We start from the raw sequence: 22,540 nt of genomic DNA on the forward strand, positions 1-22,540 counted from the left end.
GGAACATAGATGAGAAAACTGCAAGGGTTAAATGTGTGCTGAGTCTGAGGGGTGCAGGAAAAAGAATCCCCTTCCAATGACAACCTGGGATTTCCTGTTCGGTAATGGGACAGGATATGAAGGGAAATCTCCCCAATGGTGGTTCAGGTGGTCGGTGTAGTGTGTGGGAGAAGACTTGCAGACACATTCACAGAGTTGGCGTTTGTGGGAAAAGTTCATCACTGACAACGTCTTTCTCCTCCACAATGAAGGGGGCGGGGCCCGCCTCTAACAATAAGCTCCCGGTGACCCTCCCTGCCGCCTCCCTCCTCCGGTGCGGCCCGGTTCAGCACCGCTTTCTATAGGACAGGTAAGGGGCCCTGTCATTGGCGGACACCTCCCGGAGCAGGTAGAGCGGGGCCGGGCGGGCCGGAGAACGGTGGGTGGAGCCAGGGAGGGGCGCTGGGCGGGAAAAGGGAGGAGGAGAGGGAGGAGTGCCGAGCCATGGAAGAAGAAACGGAGGAGGACGAGAACCTGCCACCGGGGGAAGAGCAGGGGATGCGGGACAGCCTGCTCGGGGGAACCCCGGAAGGGGTGACGGGAACTGCTGAGGAGCCTGGACGGGGCAAACAGGAGGACGAGGTCCGGAGCAGAGTGCCCGAAGGAGGGTTCGGCTGGGTGGTGGTTCTGGCGGCCACCTGGTGCAGCGGCTCCATCTTCGGCATCCAGAACTCGTTCGGGATCCTGTATGTTATGCTGCAGAAAGAGATGGGAGGCGCCGGGGGACAGGACTTCAAGACAGGTAACACCGTGCGGGACAGGGGAGAGGGGGGGCGAACTTCTTCTCCTCTGTGTTATCCTATGACAGGAGCCACGTGCTCCCTACATTCCACACACCCCACACTACATATAGAGAGAGGAGGGAGGGGGCACACCCCACACTACATATAGAGAAGGGGGGGACACTACATATAGAGGGAGGGGGCACACCCCACACTACGTATAGAGAGAGGGGACACTACATATAGAGAGAGGAGGGGACACTACATATAGAGAGAGGAGGGAGGGGGTGCACCCCACACTACATATAGAGAAGGGGGCACACCCCACACTACATATAGAGAGAGGAGGGGACACTACATACAGAGAGAGGAGGGAGGGGGTGCACCCCACACTACATATAGAGAGAGGAGGGAGGGGGTGCACCCCACACTACATATATAGAAGGGGGGGACACTACATATAGAGGGAGGGGGCACACCCCACACTACATATAGAGAGAGGAAGGGACACTACATACAGAGAGAGGAGGGAGGGGGTGCACCCCACACTACATATAGAGAAGGGGGGACACTACATATAGAGAGAGGAGGGGACACTACATATAGAGAGAGGAGGGAGGGGGTGCACCCCACACTACATATAGAGAGAGGAGGGAGGGGGTGCACCCCACACTACATATAGAGAAGGGGGGGACACTACATATAGAGAGAGGAGGGGACACTACATATAGAGAGAGGAGGGAGGGGGTGCACCCCACACTACATACCGAGAGAGGAGGGAGGGGGTGCACCCCACACTACGTATAGAGAGAGGAGGGGACACTACATATAGAGAGAGGAGGGAGGGGGCACACCCCACACTACATATAGAGAAGGGGGGGACACCCCACACTACATATAGAGAGAGGAGGGGACACTACATATAGAGAGGAGGGAGGGGGCACACCCCACACTACATATAGAGAAGGGGGGGACACTACATATAGAAAGAGGAGGGAGGGGGCACACCCCACACTACATATAGAGAAGGGGGGGACACTACATATAGAGAGAGGAGGGAGGGGGCACACCCCACACTACATATAGAGAAGGGGGGACACTACATATAGAGAGAGGAGGGAGGGGGCACACCCCACACTACATATAGAGAAGGGGGGACACTACATATAGAGGGAGGGGGCACACCCCACACTACGTATAGAGAGAGGGGACACTACATATAGAGAGAGGAGGGAGGGGGCACACCCCACACTACATATAGAGAAGGGGGGGACACTACATATAGAGAGAGGAGGGAGGGGGCACACCCCACACTACATATAGAGAAGGGGGACACTACATACAGAGGGAGGGGGCACACCCCACACTACATATAGAGAAGGGGGGGACACTACATATAGAGAGAGGAGGGAGGGGGCACACCCCACACTACATATAGAGGGAGGGGGAACACCCCACACTACATATAGAGAAGGGGGCACACTACACATATAGAGAGGAGGGAGGGGGCACACCCCACACTACATATAGAGAGGAGGGAGGGGGCACACCCCACACTACGTATAGAGAAGGGGGGACACTACACATATAGAGAGAGGAGGGACACTACATATAGAGAGAGGAGGGAGGGGGCACACCCCACACTACATATAGAGAGAGGAGGCACACCCCACACTACGTATAGAGAGAGGGGACACTACATATATATAGAGAGAGGAGGGTGGGGGCACACTACATATAGAGAGAGGAGGGGACACTACATATGGAGGGAGGGGGCACACCCCACACTACATATAGAGAAGGGGGGACACTACATATAGAGAAAGGGGGGGGGGACTACATATAGAGGGAGGGGGCACACTACATATAGAGAAGGGGGGGGCACTACATATAGACAGAGGAGGGAGGGGGCACCCCACACTACGTATAGAGAGAGGGGACACTACATATAGAGAGAGGAGGGAGGGGGGCACCCCACACTGCATGAGGAAGGGGGGGACACTACATATAGAGAAGGGGGGGACACTACATATAGAGGAGGGAGGGGGGCACACCCCACACTACATATAGAGAAGGGGGGGTCACTACATTGAGGGAAGGGGGGCACCCCACACTGCATGAGGAGGAAGGGGGGACACTACATATGGAGAGGGGGGACCCCCACACTACATAGAGGGGGGGGGGCAGGACAGGTAACACCGTGCAGGACAGGAGCGAGGGGGGCAAACGTCTTTGTCTTATCCTATGACAGGAGCAATGTGCTCCCTACACTCCACACACCCCACACTACATATAGAGAAGGGGGGGGGGACACCCCACACTACATATATAGAGGGGGGACACACTCCACACATCCCACTACGTATAGTAGGGGGGGGGGGACATGCTCCACACACCCCACTGCACATAGAGGAGGGGGGGGGACACACCCACACTGCACACACTGGAGGTACAAGCAGGGGTGGCTCGCACACTGGGGGTACAGTCAGAGGGGGGCCTCACATTATCCACCTACAGATTATACTGAGCTCAGAGGACTGACACCCCCACACTGCACACACTGGGGGTACAGACGGGGTGCTTGCATCATCTCGCCCCCCCCCCTAAAGACGGTCCACTGGGCTCAGTATAGACGCCTCTACACAGCACACAGTGGGGGTACAGATGGGGGCACCCCCCGCAACATCCCCCTACAGACTATACTGAGCCAAGTGGATTAACACTGCACACACTGGGGGTACAGACAGGGGGGGGGGGGCTCACATCACCCCGGGGAATCACACACACACTCACTAGGGGGGGTGGGGTACAGACAGCGGGGGGGGCCTTGCATCACCCCCTTACAGACTATACTGAGCCCAGGGGACTGACATCTCCACAAAGGGGGACTCGCCTCCCTACAGTTTATACTGATCCTTGGGGACTGACACCCCCCCCCCCCACACTGCACAAACTGTCGGGGGGGGGGGGGGCATGTGAGGCCCCCATGTATGCACACACTGAGGGGTACAGATGGGGAGGGGGGCTCACACCATTCTCCTACAGACTATACTGGGGACTGACACCCCCCCCCCCCACTGCAGACAGGGGGCACTCGCATCACCCCCCCCCCACAAACTATACTAAGACTTTTCAGATATTTGTAATAAAAAAATAAAAAATAAAGTGTGGTGTGCATTTGTATTCAGCCCCTGGGTCAGTATTTTGTAGAACCACCTTTCAGCTGCAAGCCTTTTTGGGGATGTCTCTACCAGCTTTGCACATCTAGAGAGTGACATTTTTGCCAATTCTTCTTTGCAAAATATTTTCAAGTCTTGCCACAGATTCTCAATTGGATTTAGGTCTGGACTTTGACTGGGCCATTCTAACACATGAATATGCTTTGATCTAAACCAAGGGTCTCCAAACTTTCTAAACAAACGGGCCAGTTTACTGTCCTTCAGACTTTAGGAGGCCCGGACTGTGGCCATTGGGAGTAAACAATACCATATCTTTGGTGTCAGTGTGAGGACTAGTGCCCCATTGTTGGTGTCAATAGAAGGAATCGTACCTCTTTTTATAATATCAGTTGGATGAATAGTGCTCCATGGGTGGTTTCAGCAACAAGGATGATTCCCCATTGTTGGCGTCAGTGGATATAAAAGTGCCCCAAGGGCCGGATAAAGGCAAGCAAAGGGCCCCAGGGCCGCAGTTTGGAGACCCCTGATCTAAATCATTCCATTGTAGCTCTGGTTGTATGTTTAGGGTCTTGTCTTGCTGTGAGGTGACCCTCCACCCCAGTCTCAAGTCTTTTGCAGACTGCCACAGGTTTTTATCTAAGATTGCCCTGTATTTGGCCCCCTCCATCTTCCCATCAACTCTGACCAGCTTTCCTGTACCTGCTGAAGAAATGCACCCACACAACATGCTTCAGGGTGATGTGCATTGTTTGTTTTCTGCCACACAGCGTTTGTGGCTGACTAGTTTAATGTTGGTCCCATCTGACCAGAGAACCTTCTTCCACACGTTTGCTGTGTCCCCCACATGGCTTCTCGCAAACTGCACAAGGGACTTCTTATGGCTTTCTTTCAATAGTGGCTTTCCTCTTGTCACTCTTCCATAAAGGAAAGATTTGTGGAGTGCACGACTAATAGTTGTCCTGAGGACAGATTCTCCCACCTGAGCTGTGGATCTCTGCAGCTCCTCCAGAGTTATCATGTGCCTCTTGGCGCCTTCTCTGATTAATGCTCTTTTTGCCCGGCCCATCGGTTTAGGTGGATGACCATGTCTTGGTAGGTTTGCAGTTGTGCCATACTCTTTCCATTTGTTTGATGTTGGATTGAACATGAGATATTCAAAGCTTGGAATTTTTTATTTTATTTTTTTTAAACTTTACCCTGCTTTAAACTTTCCACAACTTTATCCCTGACCTGTCTGGTGTGTTCCATGGCCTTCATGATGCTGTTTGTTCACTAAGGTCCTCTAACAAACCTCTGGGGGCTTCACATAACAGCTGTATTTACACTAAGATTAAATTGCACACACACGTGGACTCTATTTAGTACTAATTGGGTGACTTCTGAAGGCAATTGCTTCCACTTGGTGGTATTGGAGTAAAGGGGGATAAATACAAATGCACGTCACACTTTTCAGATAATATTTATTTGTAAAAAAAATTAATAAAAATGGAAGCCATTTATCATTTTCCTTTCACTTCACAATTTTATGTGCCACTTTGTGTTGGTCTGGTACTGCCAGGGGAATAGTTGGGGGGGCCCTCACATCTGTACTACAGATTATACTGAGTCCTGGGGGCTCACACCCCACACACTGACCCAGCAGAGGCTCTGGGGAAGACTGTTATCTGCCCTTGTGTACACAAAGACTGGATGTGTGTTAAGCTGGTCACACACTATACAATCTACTTCTGTAAGCTGACCAATCACAATTGTTCAGTTTCTATTAGATCTCCCCAACAACTATGTAGTACAAGGAACTGTCTGAATACAGATTGAGTAGATGGATAGATTAGGTAGGTCCTCATTACTGTGCATAGATTTGGTAAATTTGGAGTTGTTTGGGGAGGGAGGGGGAGGGGACTAAATGCGTTTTTGTAATGTATATGATGATTCTTATCAAAACTATGAGAAACTGAAGGTATGCGTTTCAGTATATGCCAAATCAGACAGGCCCTTGTAGCATATAGTTTGATGGCAGATCTACTGGTGGGCATATGCGGAATGATTTCATATAATCTATAATCAAAACAGATTTACTGTACAATCCAAAGAGTGGAATGATCTGCTTTCCTACAATCCAATTCTCAACCCAGACCAATCGGGCTGATTTTATAATGAAAATGATCGTTTTTGCTTGAAATCAACAGCTAATTCTGTGTCTGTGTTTTACATAGTCTATCGGGTTCCCATTCATGGATCTGATCGTATTATCCAATTTATGTGAATAATTTGATCAGCCCATTGCACAAATTGGTAGAATATGACGTTATAGTATGACTAAGCACTAGTTCCAGTGCGAAACGCGTCAGGCCCAGGTTGTGTTTTATTTTTGCTGTGACTTGTAGTGCTGTCCTTTTAATAAAGGCTACAATTTGTTCAGAGTGCAGCTGTCCAGAGACCTCTTTTGTTCCTGCTATGACTTTATAGTATGGCCAGCTCTACATGATCTGTAATGTTCCTATTTCTCACCTGAAGAGTTGCATGCGCTGCAGGTTTTCTAGATCTCTCCTGAAGTCACTATAGATGTACGAGGACAGTTATCTGTCATTTACATGGGGACAGTAATCATACCATGCAGTGCCTTTCCTGTCCCACGACCACATCTGCCATTCCATATGGGTCCTGTACACGTATCTGTGTGTTGCATAGCCTGTAGGGTTTCTAACCGTTTCCTGAAGTCAGTGTAGATGTCCTGGAACCTGTATCTATCATTATTTCCATACTATGTACTGTCTTTGCCCTGCCTCGGGAGTCGTCAGGACCTGTGCTGTCCAGTGCATTTATAATGTAGACATGTGTGTGATTAGAAAACAAAGCTCCATTTACTGTACACTTCTTAACAGACATCAAATCCTTGTACAATTCAGGACAGTTGAGCATATTCATTCCTTGTCTATTTTGCAGAGGCCATTACTTCCCATGCACATTGTCACAAGCACATGCTTTTTACCTGGGCTATAGAAAACTAAGATTGGGATATCTGTGATGTCGCTTTTACTTTGATATCTCTTATAGTCCCTTTTAATGCAGCATCCTGTGCCCTTCCTGTTGAAGACAAACATTTTCTCTCCCCCCCCCCCCCCCCCAAAATAAAAAGAGTGTGTTTTAAATAGTTTCCTTATACATACAAATATTAGTCTAGTGCTAGGTTGTATAGAAGGCTGATGGGTTTTTACTATTGCCTGCTTCCTATTAATCATACTCTTCATGCTTAAATGCAGAATTTGGGCATCATTTTGCAGTGATCTGGAGGATGTTGGCAAGCACACCTGTGTTTGTTTTTTTTTTTTTTCCCCCCATGTTTTATCTTTAGGATTACCAAAACTATGTAGTGTGTGGTCCAGCCTAGTTGAATCTAAACTGAATCTATTGTTTAGGTAGGCCTTCACCATGTACAATCCAATTGTGATCTTTGTGGCTATCTTTAAGGCCAGTTCACACCAGATGCAGTTCCGTGTGCTTTTTTTTTTTTCCTGCACTAAAAATGCATGCACAGCGTTTTCCATGTATTCCAATGGCTCTAGTTGACACCATGCAGTCAGTTTCTGCGTCGGCAACTTACTGCATGGTGTGACCTAGAGCCATTGGAATACATGGAAAACGTTGTGCATGCATTTTGTGCAGGAAAAAAGCGCACAGAACTGCATATGGGCCTTGGGTAACTTACTGCATTTTCTTTGTCGCTACTTTATGGCATGTTGGGCTTCGTTAAGATGAGCGCTGGCAGCTGTCTTGCATGTAGACTGACTTTGTCCAGCATCTGCCCCCAGCTGCCTTCAGGCAGCCTATAGAGGTGGAGGCAGATGCTGCGGCTGCACAGACACAACCACATATCAAAATTTGACAGCAATGCAGGGGCAGCTAATCCAGCCAAATGCAGGCAGTGTGTGTTGAGGGACATTCGGCTGCTTCTGCCTCAAATTTTGACATGCAACTGTGTACATGCATCCAACTCTATAGAATGCCTACGTGCAGGACAGATACCAGTGCCCATAGGAAGTAAGTCTAAGCGTCATGACATACTGAGTGCAGCTGGCTGTTTTTGCTTGCATTGTTTTAAGGCATGGGTGCTCAACCTTTGACCCTCCAGCTGTTGCAGTACTAAAAGTCCTATGATGCCTTGCAAGGCTGTCGGGTAAACAAGCATGACTCCAAAGGCAGAGGCATGATGGGACTTGTAGTTTTGCAACAGCTGGAGGGCCACAGGTTGAGCACCCATGTTTTAAGGTCTACAGTTTGTGAATTATGATTCTTAAGGTTTTCATTACACCATTTATATGTTTTACCCATGGATAAACTTATTAAAGGAACATTGCTATATCACCCATATGCATGGTGTTGATGGCTTGTGTAAATTAAGTGTGTCCTTCATATTCTTATACATTTTATATTTTAATGATATTTTGCATGAGGAAAATGTATTCTACTGAAAATGAGCAGAATGGAATGAGGCTCATTGATTTGTTTCAAGTAAATTATTGTATTTGTCGCATTTATGACTTTTTTTGTTTATAGTAATCTTAAAGAGAAACTCCAGGCAGACTTTTTGTTTTTGAAATCTTTGTAAATAAAAAATAAAAAAAAGTAAAAACAGCCTTTGCTCAATACTTTGAAGCACCAATTACAGCCTCAAGTCTTGTTTGAATGATGCTACAAGCTCTGCACACCTATTTTTAGGCAGTTTCTTCCATTCTTCGCAGGACCTCTCAAGCTCTATCAGGTTGCATCCAGAGATGTTAAATCGGGTTCAATTCTGCGCTCTTGCTAGGTCCCTCAAGGACGTTCAGAGTTGTCCTGTTTCCACTCCTGTTGTTATCTTGGCTTGGATCCTTCACTCCAGTTTGAGGTCCAGAGTGTTCTGGAGAAGGTTTTCATCAAGGATCTCTACATTGCTGCATTCTTCTTTCCCTTGATCCTGACTAGTGTCTCAGTTCCTGCCGCTGAAAAACATCCCCACAGCATGATGCTATTTAAAATGGGAACAAAGTCTTTACCAAGTAACTAGACCTGTTAGTTTAACTTCTATAGTCGGAAAGATACAGGAGAGTATAATAATAATTAATAATAACAATTCTTGCTGGGGAAAAAAATATTTTAACCGGTTTCCGACCACCACAGAATGATGTACGTCGACAGAATGGCACGGCTGCGCAAATGGGTGTGCAGGTACGTCCCTTTAATTTGCGAGCTGTGTGTCCGGTGATCGGATCACAGAGCTGAAGAACAGGGAGATGTTTGTGTAAACGCAACATCTCCCCATTCTGCCTAGGTGACACTGTCACTGATCGTGTTCCCTGTTATCGGGAACAACGATCATTGACATGTCACGGCAAGCCACTCCCCCTGACAGTTACAAGAATTTCCCTAGGACACACTTGACTCCTTCAGCGCCCCCTACAGGTTAACCCCTTCACTGCCAGTGTCATTTTTACAGTAATCTGCATTTTTTAGCACTAATCGCTGTAAAAATTACAATGGTCCCAAAATGGTGTCAAAAGTGTCTGCCATAATGTCGCAGTCATGATAAAAAAACGCAGATTGCCGCAAATACTGGTAAAAAAACTAAAATAAAGGGGATGACACGATCGATGCAGCTGCCACAGTGAAGCACAGGGAAGCCGTGTTTACATGCAGCTCTCCCCGTTCTTCAGTTCTGGGGACCGATCGCGGGACCCCAGCGGCGATCGTGTCCGCGGGTCTCCCGGTCCCGGAGCTTCGGACTGGGTCGCGGGCGCACGCCAGCGGTTGATGTACAGGACGTGCTGGTACGTCCATCTGCTCAGCCGTGCCATTCTTTGGACGTATATATACAGTGGGCGGTCCTTAAGTGGTTAACCTACACGGTTAAGGAGATATTAAAAAAAAAAAAAAAAAAGGGGGCACCAATGTCGCAGGCACACTGAGCGTGCTGTTAGTGAAGGCGATCGTGCTGTCACTAGCGCCTCCCGTGCGCATGCAGTTGCATGGCTGAACTCGCATTGGATTTGCATAAAAATAGGCAGGGAATTTTCTCACCCATGCGATCTGATTCATGTGAGTTCACACTGCGATCTGGGGGTGTCAAAGTGGAGTTTCAAAAGACAGCAGGGATCAGTGGGAATGCGCAGCGCGAGCCACGCATGCGAAATCCAGGAAGTGAAGCCGCTGATTCCCTTACCGAAAATGGTGGCAGCAGCACCCGAGTGCCGAGGGAGACATCGGCTTTGGGTGCCGACATCGCGAGTGCCCAGGACAGGCAAGTGTCCTAATATTAAAAGTCAGCAGATGCAGTATTTGTAGCTGCTGATCTTTTAATATAATAGATTTTTGTTTTAGGCGGAACTCCGCTTTAACAATGTCCCCACAGAGGTTTGCGGAGGGCAGTATGAACTGCCTGCAGGAGAGATGCTATGCGGGAACCGGCACTGTAATCGAGCTGGTTCCTGCATCACACAAATGTGAGCCTTGTCTAACTCTTCAAAGCCGTGGTCTAAACCTGGGATAACCATAAAAATTTCCATTTCTTGTTTCAGAAATATGTAGTTTAGGTATTATCCATACATGCCAGTAACTGCCTGAGCTGGAATTCTGCTGAATCTCTCATTCTTCCATAATTACAAGATATTATTTAATCGGATAGGTAACTTATTTCATGTCCCGTGCTGTGACCACGTTCAGCATAAATCTATTTACTGATGTGAGGTGATACCATCTGCTGTCCAACAAGACAGATGGTGGACTCCCATTAGTAAAAATGCACCATGCAAGTGGGTACTCCTGCCCCCGTTGTGCTATAGTATTAAGTGAAAGCTGAGCTCCTTCTTCCTATTCATGTACCAGGGGCCTCTGACTATACCTGTAATCTCCACGGACATTAGGTGATTACCTGCCTATCCATGTATTTATGTGCTTATAGCACTAGCTCATGTTTAGTCAAGGAACATTGGTCTGATATAATGTGTGTGTGTGTTATATATTATAATGCAACTAACGATTATTTTCATAATCGATTAGTTGGCCAATTATTGTTTCGATTAATCAGATAATAACATTAAAAAAAAAAAAAAAAATTGGCATTTTTACATTTTTTGAGGCCAATTTGTTGGGCAGATTACAAAACACAAATTGCCGCAAAAACACATTACATGCTTTTCTGCAGCTTCTCCATTGAAGTATATTGAACCAAAAAAAAAAAATAGCCCCGTTTTGTGTTAGTCCTTGCCCTCTCCAAATACGCAACAGCTGAAAAAAAATGATGGATGTGAATGTGTCCCATAGGAAAACATGTAAATGAACTGTAGTGTGTTTCTGCAAAAAACAGAGGTGTGAACCCAGGCCTGAGATGTTTAGTAACATAATGGGGTTAAAAAAACAAATGTACAAAAAGAGCAAATAATCGCTACTGTAAGGGGCTCATTTTTTTGTGAAAGTAATATTTACAGTAGCAATTTGCTTTTTTGTACTATAAAGAGCTATATTTAGTTTTTTTTTAACCCCATTATGTTACTGGCCGATTAATCGATTATGAAAATTGTAATCGATTACAACTTGATTACAATTTTCATAATCGATTAGGTGTGTGTGTGTGTGTATATGTGTATATGTATGTGTGTGTGTGTGTGTGTGTGTGTGTGTGTGTGTGTGTGTGTATATATATATATATATATATATATATATATATATATACATACATATTTAGTGATTTTGCTATTTACAGTGCTGCCATTTTGAGATTTTAGCAATAAAATGCATGGTTACAGAAGCTTAACTGTGCAATTTATAGGAACTCCCTTTATTGTAAATTATACAGATTAACAGTTATTTGCAAAGTTGCTTGGTATTCCTTGTGTGCTTTCTCAATGAACTTTGCTAACTTTATTGTTTTTGGTTCCCTATATGGGATGCCATCATAGAGGAAATAATGATCAATGCACCACTTTACTCTGACATCCAAAAGCTACATATACAAATATCCTAGCTTGCTGCTTTTTCTTTACAGTAGGACAGGACTAGACTTTAGTCCTATCTAAAAGAGGGTCCAGGCTTACGATGTCTGACTTGCTCTAGATGGCCACTTGCCTTACAGCTTCACTGTCAATTTTTGATTGCATCAAAGTAAACACAGAATGCCACAGGTGGAGGTATGGTGCCCAAATGCATCCTGATCTTTGAAAGTCTTGCAATTTGTGCAAGAAGACCCTTTTATTTTATTTTTAATATGTAGGAGTTCTTTTTTTGTCCGGATCATCTATTTTAATCAGCATTAGGAAGACTATGGGGTTGTAAGAATATGTGCACTCTGAGGCAAGCACACTCAAGCCATCAGATTGTATAATGAGGGGGGAGGGTTTTACGATCATGTGACAGTGGCACCAGTTTTCAGCACATTTGGTAGCTTATTATATAAATTAATTTATATTCAATCTTGGGGTAGGGGGGGCTGTTGGTGAGATCTCAGGGGTCTAAACCATTAACATGGTTTACAATGCTTGGTTATGAATAGACAGTCGGTGATCACTGACTCTGTTCATTCGGAAAAGGAAGAAGCAGGTAAATTACATGTTTACCGGCTCCTTTTATCATCTCTCCATCCTGAAAGATCTGGGGGGCGATGACCGGAGGAATGCATGGAGGATAGGGGGTGGGGGACCGGAGGAACACAGAGCAGAACCAGAGAAAAATACAGGGGACACTCTGGAACAATTTTTTGTTTTGCCACTTTATTGAATCTTAATGTCTTTTTCTGACTAACCAATTGTATATGGTTTTTAATTACATTAATGTCTGTCCATGTATGGTTTCAATACTGATACAAGTGGATCGATCGACTTGGTTAAGATGCCTCTCTCCCAGTGCTCATAGAAAAAGTGACTTCTAAAGCTATTTCAAATGGACACAATGGCAACTGCTATAAAGTAAACCATACAAAACACATATGCTTTAAATGTATATCCTATAGCAGCGATGGCGAACCATGGCACCCCAGATGTTTTGGAACTACATTTCCCATGATGCTCATGCACTCTGCAATGTTAAGCATCATGGGGAAATGGTGAACCTTGGCACCGCAGATGTTTTGGAACTACCTCACTGTCCTATAGCATTAGTAGCGCATATTGGGTATATTCTACCCTGTGTGTCTCCAATTATTGTTAATAATATAATCCAATATCCAACCAAATTAAAGATTCGGTCCAAAAACATGATTCACAAATGGACATCCAAAGTTCCCGTCACTGCACCTCGTGAGACCTCTCCCTTATGGTATTGGACTCACCAGACAGCCAATGTGTGTGTGTGTGTGTGTGTGTGTATATGTATGTATATATGTGATCCCCCCCCCCCCCCCCTCTTACAGATGTACACTTACAAAAGTGACATTTAATAAAAGCATTAAAACCTGATCCAGTTCAGCTGGGCCCTCTGAAGTGATGACGAAACGCATCAGTGTGACCATGCAGCTATCAAAAGTGTCATTTCAACCCTGGAACACTGCTCTTCGAGTGATCTGTGGAGCGGTGAGAGATGGACACACTAGCTGAACTGGATCATGTTTTAATATTAATATTGTCACTTTTGTAAGTATACATCTGTAAGGCGAGCGGGGGGGTTTCAATACATTTTAAAACCGTATCGCGTTATGTGAAATAACTTTGTTGTGAGTAAGGCTCCATTCACACCTGAGCGACAAAACGCCTGAAGCGCGACGCTCAGATACGCTGGAGGGGAGAATGACATTTAATCTCTATGGAGATGGTTCACATCTCCACGCCGATCGCCTGAAGCTCAAACAAGTCCCGGACCCCTTTTTGTCACGCTTATTCAGGCGGCTTCGGCGTTGCCGACAATGACCTGTAAAAAACATTGGGTTAAAAACGCGGTACAAAACGCCGCAATTTCTCACGGTACAAAACGCCGCAAATCGCCTACGCAAAGGTGTGAATGCAGCCTAACATCTAGATGGAAGGATGGTCCTGGATCTAATGAATGGATTGATATACAGGCATCTATACACAGGCTGTCTGAGTAGGGTGGATATAAATCAATTGTGTGTGTGTGTGTGTGTGTTTTTTTTTTTTTTTCTTTTTTTTTTTTCATGTGTTTTCACCTCCCCCCCAAGTAACTCTATCTATTGGCAAATGAACGACTTTTTTACATGCCATTTGTAGTGATCAAGGCTAAAATGTATTTTTATATCTGCTGTCTAATACTGTCTCTTTTATAGAAAACCAATAAATTCTGAAGATTGTGGACTTTTTTTTTTTTTTTTTTTTTTTTTTTTGGGAGAGAGACCCCACCTCGGCTTTATCTTATGTCATACATCTGTGTGTGGTCTCTTGATTTTATTTATTTTAAAGCACGCCCTGCAAACAGCAGATGGGTTTCAAATAAATGCTACTTGAATCACTCGCCATTACTCAAGGTAGCAGTGGGGGTTAAATTCTACCATTGGTGTCCCTCTTGCCTACAGGGCCCCCAGAAGTCGCACCCAATCGGACACTGAAACTCAACTGAAGAGCAGAGACTTGGAGGCTAAAAGGAAATAAAGTATCCCTTTTTAATTGTACCTACAGTTAAGCCTATAGTAATAAGGCTTACCTGTAGGTACTGTAATTAGCTCTTAAACTTTTTTTTTTTTTTTTTTTTTTTTTTTTTTTTTTTTTACACTATATATGCTGCTGCCGATGTTATCGGCGCACTGAAGGAATGACCCATGCCATGACTGTGGGCCCCCATGCGCAGGAGTGACATCATCGTGCCTCTGTCCAAGCACAGCGTCGGAGCCTGCGATCCTGGAAGTAACTCCGGGAAAGATGTCAGCCATGTCAGTGGTGTTTCGGCGCTGCTGCAGGGCATCGTTCTAAGGTAAGTATTTCATAATGAGCTAGTATGTGATGCATACAAGCTCAGCTCATTTTGCCTTTTTCTTGCAGAGGTGTGTGTGTTGTTGTTGTTGTTGTTTACAACCTCTTAAGTACACAGGATGAGATGGGTATTATTTATTTTTCCACCTATAAGGGGTACATGTTTGCATGACGCCTAAAAAAAATAAAAATAAAAACACCCAAGTAACAATATAGTTTTGCTTGGATACAGGTGATATGTATCTCTATCTATCATCTGTATCTAAGCAAAGCTAAATTGTTAGTTGCGTGTGTTTTTTTTTTTTTTTTTTTTTTTTTACTCGTGTGTATGTGTGTGTGTGATATATATATATATATATATATATATAATATATATATATATTCCTATTCCTCCTTATTAAGTTTCGCAATGAATACAAGCTTATTGTTAAAAGTTCTATAATACACTTTCAAACTGACTTGTACAAGAGGCACTCTGCAGCCTGAAATATTATTCATCATTTTATATTAAACAATTATTTAACTTTCAGTAGCTATACATGCTAGGGGGGTGTTTTGATTTATTTTCCTCAACAAAATAAAAGCAGAGACATAATTAAATGGGTGACATTGCTTTGAAAATTAAAACCAAATTGAAATGGCCTTTTCAATTTGTGGTGCTCAGACAATAGAGCTCTGCTTTGGTAGTTTGAGCCCTGCCCACCGCCCATGTAAAAATTCTGATCGGGTCCATGTAAGCACCCAATCATAAAAAGTACCAGCTGTTGGAACAGAGCGCTACATAATAAGTGATTGCTGCCATCCTTGGGCTGCAGGTTTGGTGTAAGATCTCGGGTACAGTGAGGAGAGCGTTCTTAGTATTGTAGTCCCTGCAGGGGGTACAATAGTAGCTGCATGGCTAGAAAAAAAGAGCAAGGGATTTGTAAAACTAACACCACATTGTGAGCTTTGCATGTCTAGAAGCTACATTGTCTAATCACCTTTAAAAGGAGGGGGTGGTTGTTTTTTTTTTTTTTTTCTCATAAATAGGTTATTGTAAAAAAAAATCTACCGACATGTGTTGCAGACCTCACATTTTTGTCAAGATCTTAATCTAGCATGGTATAGCTGTTACCACTGGACCAGGTCACAATTCCACTGACAAAGCAAATTTTTGTTGAAATACAACCAGCATGTCCTTTCCACTGTCTTCATTAACCATTAAACTAGTCTAAAATGTTTATGTGAGAATTTAACAGAAATATGGGAGCTGTTTTTACTGAACTAATGTTGCAGGCTCCAAGACTGTCTGTCTTCTCTTTACTTCACTAAATTTAAAAATCACAGGATCAGAAAGTAATTGTACATGGGTGTCTATAGTTGTCAAAACTAAATTTTCATTAACCAGATCTGTGAGCAGCCAACAATTTGCCTGTTAAGTATGTCATGATTCGAAAAGGGAAGCCCAGAATAAGAGAATGGAGGGGGACAAGAAGGGTAAGCCAAAGGTTTATTAGGGGGGGGGGGTTGAATTGTATGGGATATAAAGGGTTACTCGATTGTTCAATGTAAGTGGCATCAATGAGATCCTCCAAAGAGAATTCTCACAATTTTGACAATGCTAGAAATGTGTTTTGTTTGTTTTTTCACTGGAGAGTATGTGTTTATTTTTTTTCTTGCTTTGGACCAGGATTTTTTGTAAGAAAAAGACTGGTCCCTGTAGTCGGGGTAAGAAATTGTAGCATTTTGAGGCACTCACAGATGTTTAGTACGGAGCCCTTGCTATCTATTGCATCTCCAGGACTTGTTCAACATTTGAGAAGTAAAATGCACGTAGCATAGCGGGGACTCCACTATACCATTGTGTTAGCAATTTGTATCTTGCTTCCTGATATGCGTTGCTGACAGAGAAAATGGGGAGTGAATTAATCTGTATTTGTTCAGGTGAAAATGAGATCCTCAGAACTGGGAAATCTTTATATAAAATTTGCTTGATTTTGATCCCGAGCACGTTGGATCGTACAATGCCCCATTAGCTCTGCCAAACCTGGACAGCCCCAATTGGATGCCCCTATCGCACGCACACACATAGTTGAAATGGGCCCATTCAGATTTCCAAGAAAATCTCCAGGTCCAGATGATCACATTTTTAAAGCCCAACTCTGTTTTAGAGAACTTTAAGGGTGGGTTTCCCTGCACCCAATTCGCATGATGGTGTGACCAGCTCTTGATAGCGCCAATTGACAAGACCATTAAGCTAATCGCCTTTCCAGCCCCTTGGCGGAAGGAGGAAGTGGGACAGGAAGTCCCCCTTCTCCTGAAGCCCCCCCCCCAAAAAAAAATTACATGCCAAATGTGGCATGTAAGGGGGCGAGGAGTGGGTTAAGAGGAAGTTCCATTTTTAGGTGGAACTCCTCTTTAAGAGGAATGGGGAAGAGGGAGATTGGGTGTAGGAGTTAGGTAGGGATGGGGAAACTTTTAACAGTAAGGGACAAAAAGGAACTAACTAGGTAGTTATCTGAGTACGTTCTATGCACCCCTATGACCAGAAAGGAACAGCCTAAGTAAGGGAGGTAGAAAGGGGGCACCTGGGTCAGTGAGATAGTAAAGGCAAGTAACACATTATTCAGATGCTTTTATGTAAGTGTATCTTGAAAGCTCTTTTTTTTTTTTTTTTTCTCCCCCTGACATGGTAGTGTACTATCTTTCATTTTGTTATAAAATGTTTATAAAAAAGCTGGATAAAACAAAAACCGTGTCTGTCTTCAATTCTGGCTGCCAAGCAACAAAAGGTGATTCTTTTTCTATACCCACTGTAGTGACGGTGTTTTTTTTCTTTCTCCTTTTTATTGCGGCGTATTAAGGTCATTGGGAACTGATGGTCAGTTAGAAATTGTTAATGAAAGATAGTAAATACTTTTTATTTGCCAGAAACTTAACTCCTTCACCCAGTGATCACTGAATCGGCACTGGGCAAACAGTAATGTTAAGACTTGTGTATGAAGATATGTAGACTATACGGGGGGGGGGGGTGGCTACAGTTTATTATTAAATTGGAACATCATCATTTGAAGCTAACTGTAGAATTCATTAAATATTAAATCCTTGATTTAATCAATTTGAAGAATACAGCTGTACTAAGTTAGCCTGGCAGAAATCTTGGCATTTGATAGATTTTTGGCACGATCAATGTTTTATTTAACCTCTTCCCGTCTACGCTATAACCGAAAGATGGCTACAGCGTGGCCGGGAGGGCGGCTATGAGCGTCCTCCCGTGATTGTGCTACCAGCTGGTCCCCTGCGGTGTGCATCAGCAGGAATCTGTGATTCGGACACAGCTTATCACAGATCAGGGTAAAGAGCCAACCACAGCAGCTTCTTTACCATGTGACCTGTGGTCAATCACAGCTGATCACAATGTAAACAATATTGGCAGTCCTATCCTCACGCTGACGGCACAAGAGGAGAGACGATAACTGGCAAATCCACACAGGGGACATCTACACTCATGATTAAGGCACTGATCATCCATGTCTTGCTTAAGGGCCTTTTCACACAGGCTGTCCGATCAGGTCCACCTGTCAGTTTTTCAAGAGGACCTGATCGGACCTTGCACTCTCCCCTATGGAGCAGTGAATGTCGGCAGTGACGTGTATGCTGCTATCTTGTCCGCAAAATCCAGATAGATGGTGGTCCTATTTTCATTACCTCTGGCAAATCAGCTTGTCTTTGATCCAAAGAAAAAGGACAGGTGGTCTGATTTCCCCATAGGGGAGAGCAGGACTGGGTCTGTCTCCACTCTGCACAGTGAGTGGAGACGGATCTGTCATCCGCCTGCTCCGCGTTCTCCCGCTGAGCAACCGGATTCCGTCGGGTCAGAGGTGTCTTGTGAAAGGTCCCACAAGTGCTGCCAGTCTGTGCCCATCAGTGCCACATATTGTATGTTTTAAAATGTGGCCTTTTGCTTGTTTAACCTGTATTTTACTAATGCCTTAATTGTGAAACTAATAATTGGTGTTCAATCCTAGTTAATGTTTCCTATTATGCGATTTACATATAGATGGATAGATGTTCATTCCAAGTTGCATCAAGTCATATTTGTTCAATAAATTTCAGGATTTAAAGTGTGCCCATTGTTTGTGCAATATTCTTAACCGTCAAACTGACATACGAACTAAAAGATGATAATAAACTAGTGCAGTGATGAATAGTGCACAGATATATATATATAATCTCACACGTGTGTGTGTGTGTGTGTTTTTTTGTTTTTTCCTGTGTAATGAATAATGACATTGTACCGGGGACGGGCAGGGGCGGAAGCAGAGTCTGGAGAGCAGAGGGCTAATGGGCATTCGTGGATATAGTAGGAGGGAGCATCACGGGGGAGCAGCAATGAAGAGGCGGATTTCCGTACGGAGCCGAAAGCTAGGGGAAACCGATTCCGACGGGGAACCATTCTCGGCACAACACCGGGCAGACTCCGCCTCCTCCCGTGATGCTGCTTGTGAGTGACTCACCGTCTGACCAGCTGCCGCGTCGAAACGTCATTCCATACACTCCCAGCCACCCGATACTGTTTTTATTTAAACCAAAAATAGGTAGAATATGTATCGGCCTAAACTGAGGGGAAAAAAAATGTGTGTGTGTGTGTATGTATGTATATATGTATGTATGTATGTATATATATATATATATATATATATATATATATATATATATATATAAAATTTTTTTTTTTAGGTATATTTTATTATAGCTAAAAGTGAAAAATATTTTATTTTTTATTTTTCAAAATTGTCGCTCTATTTTTGTTTTATAGCGCCAAAAATAAAATCCGCAGAGGTGATCAAATGCCACCAAAAGAAAGCTCTATTTGTGGGGGAAAAAAAGGATGCCAATTTTGTTTGGGAGCCATGTTGCGCAATTTGTCAGTTAAAGCGACGCAGTGGCGAATCGCAAAAAGGGGCAAGGTCCTTAACCTGCATAATGGTCCGGGTCTTAAGTGGTTAAATAACATGACCTTGTACACTCATCACAATGTAAGCGCAACAGGTATAATCACTTAATCTATGCTACTTCCGGTCTGGCTATGACATATCAGTGCAGCCTCATCAGCGCACATCGGTAAGGGAGAATATATATATATATTTTTTTTTTTATAACCAAATCTTTTCTTCAAAATTTTTGGTCTTTTTGTTTAGCAAAAAAATAAATAAAAAAACAGTGGTGATTAAATACCAACAACAGAAAGCTTGATCTGTCTAAAAAAAAAAAAAAAAAAGATGTGTTTTTGTTTCGGTACAGTGTTGCATGACCACGCAATTGTCATTCAAAGCGTGACAGCGCTGAAAACTGGCCCAGGCAAGAAGGGAGTCAAAATGCCCAGTAGGTAAGTGGTTAAGAATAGTGGTCGTATGAAGCCATCTATTCTCAGGTGGTTTTTGGTCCTTTTTTTAAATCGTGATCACAGAAATTGTCCAAATGGGCCTGATCAAAAGTTAACATATCCTGGAATGTTTGGCCTTGGTACAGACACACAGGTAGGTTAAAATGGGAATTAAAGGGTTTGTAAAGGGAATTTTTTTTTTTTTTTATCTTAATAGCTTCCGTTATCTTAATGCAGTGCTGTTTTCATGTCCTCATTGTTCGTTTTTGCTCTCAAGTTACTGTAATTCTTCTCTGATCTCCACACTTCCTGGTTGTCTGTTTCCTGATGACCACAGTACTGGGAGCTTTCTCTCTCTGTGGTCACTAATCAAGGAAATTTGATTACTGTGTCTAAAACCCCACAGCACCAATCGTTTTCCAAACCATCACTGCCATGTATTGGCTCTGTACATCACAGAAGCAGGAAACTAACATGCAAAAACAAAACTGCAGGTACATTATATGATTGATTTTTAATCATTTTTAAAAGGAATCGGTTAACTATTATGTCTCTATACCCTGTAAAAAGTAATTTCAGCAAAACATTTTTTTTTTTTCTTTACAGCTCTTTTTAAGGCCTGGTTCACACTGATGCAGGTTGCAGTTTTGCATGTTCCTGGTGCTTTTTGTGTTTTTCCCCAAAAAAAAAAAAGATGTTCAATGTTAAATGGCCTGTAGTGTGTTTCTGCAAAACTGAAAATGCACCAATAAATGCATAGGTGTAAACCAGGACTAAAGGTTCATTTCCCATACTATGGCTTTTAAAATTGCATTTTGCATCTATATAAATTGTCAATGAGTTGGCTTTCACATAGATGCTCTGAGCAGGTTAGATGGTGAGCCATGTGGGCTACAAAAGAACTGTCAAACAACCTGCATAACAACTTTTAAAAAAGATATATCCAAAGCCTTTAATATGCCAGTCGGTGCTGTTCACTTATTATGAAGTGGAAAATTCGGGGATCTCTTGATACAAAGCGAAGGTCAGTTAGACCAAGAGATTGCAGCCACAACTGCCGGAAGAATTTGTTCCAGGTACAAAAACACAGGTAACCTCAGGAGAAAAACAAGCTGCTCTGGAAAAAGTTGGTGTGGTTGTTTTGTAGGAGCAAGATGGGCTGCATGGCCAAGTTGTCAGAATGAAGCTTTTTACTATGAAAATGCCACAAAAAAGCCTGGTTACAATATGACTTGACATGCCTCACAGCTTCTGACTCACTGTAATATGTAGTGATGACCAAAATTTAGCTTTATGGTCACAACCATAAGTTCTATGTCTGGAGAGAAGTCAACAAGGTACACACTGTGAAGCATGGTGGTGGCTCACTGATTGGGGGGGGAGCAGTGAGCTCTAAAAGACACGGAATCTTCTGAAAATTGATGGCAAGGTGAATGCAGCATGTTGTCCTAACACACTGACAGACAACTTGCATTCTCCTGCACAAAAGCTGTGCATGGGACGCTCTTGGACTTTCGAGCATGACACTGACAGGGAAAGATGGATGTATGTTTAAAGTGGTTGTAAAGCTTCCTGTTTAAGGTGAAAAAACACATTGCACTCTCCGGCCCCCCCCCAGCCCCCCGTTTTACTTATCTGAGCCCCCAATCTCCGTGGGCGCGATCCGCGTTGCTTTTCCCCCAGGTCTTGACGGCTCTTCATTGGATAGATTGATAGCAGTGCAGCCATTGGCTCCTGCTGCTGTCAATTGAAACAACAATGATGTGGCCGCTGGGGGAGGGGCAGAGTCATACAATTGGTGGCTATGGATGCCGATTGTATGGCACGGGATCGTGCCTGCAAGCTAATCCCCCCTCGGGAGAGAGCTTTCCAGAGGGGGTTAGCTCTTGCGGGCAGGAGCCGCGAGGTAAGCCGTGGGACACCAGAAGAGGACGATCGGGACTACTTGGTTTTGCACAAACTGCAGAGTGGAGGTAAGTATGACATTTTGTTTTTTGACCACTTAAACCCCCTTAACCAGACCAATTTTCAGCTTTCGGTGCTCTCACATTTTGAATGACAATTACTCCGTCATACAACACTGTACCCAAATGAAATGTATTCTATTTTTTTTTTTTTTTTCCACAAATGGAGCTTTCTTTTGGTGGTATTTAATCACCGTTGGGTTTTTTATTTTTATAGCAAATTTGTAATTTTTCTTCATAAATTTTGGCCAAAATTTATACTGCTACATATCTTTGGTAAAAATAAGTACAAATTGGTGGATATTATTTGGTCTTTGTGAAAGTTATAGAGTCCACAAGCTATGGTGCCAATATCTGAAAATTGATCACACCTGAAGTACTGACTGCC

At 43.9% G+C, this 22,540-nt stretch overlaps 1 protein-coding gene across 1 annotated transcript in view; it reads left to right on the plus strand.

Annotated features, from left to right (window-relative positions):
• The first annotated feature begins 465 nt into the window (after window positions 1–465).
• Window positions 466–22,540, plus strand: part of SLC16A2 (solute carrier family 16 member 2) — a 310,780-nt gene continuing 288,705 nt past the window's right edge. Inside the window, exon 1 of the mRNA XM_040323984.1 lies at window positions 466–781. Coding sequence (XP_040179918.1) covers window positions 484–781 — 298 coding nt within the window. The 5' untranslated portion in view covers window positions 466–483. The remainder of the gene's footprint in view (window positions 782–22,540) is intronic.

The sequence above is a fragment of the Rana temporaria genome, chromosome 9 (assembly GCF_905171775.1).
Source record: "Rana temporaria chromosome 9, aRanTem1.1, whole genome shotgun sequence".
Classification (NCBI taxonomy): Eukaryota; Metazoa; Chordata; class Amphibia; order Anura; family Ranidae; genus Rana; species Rana temporaria.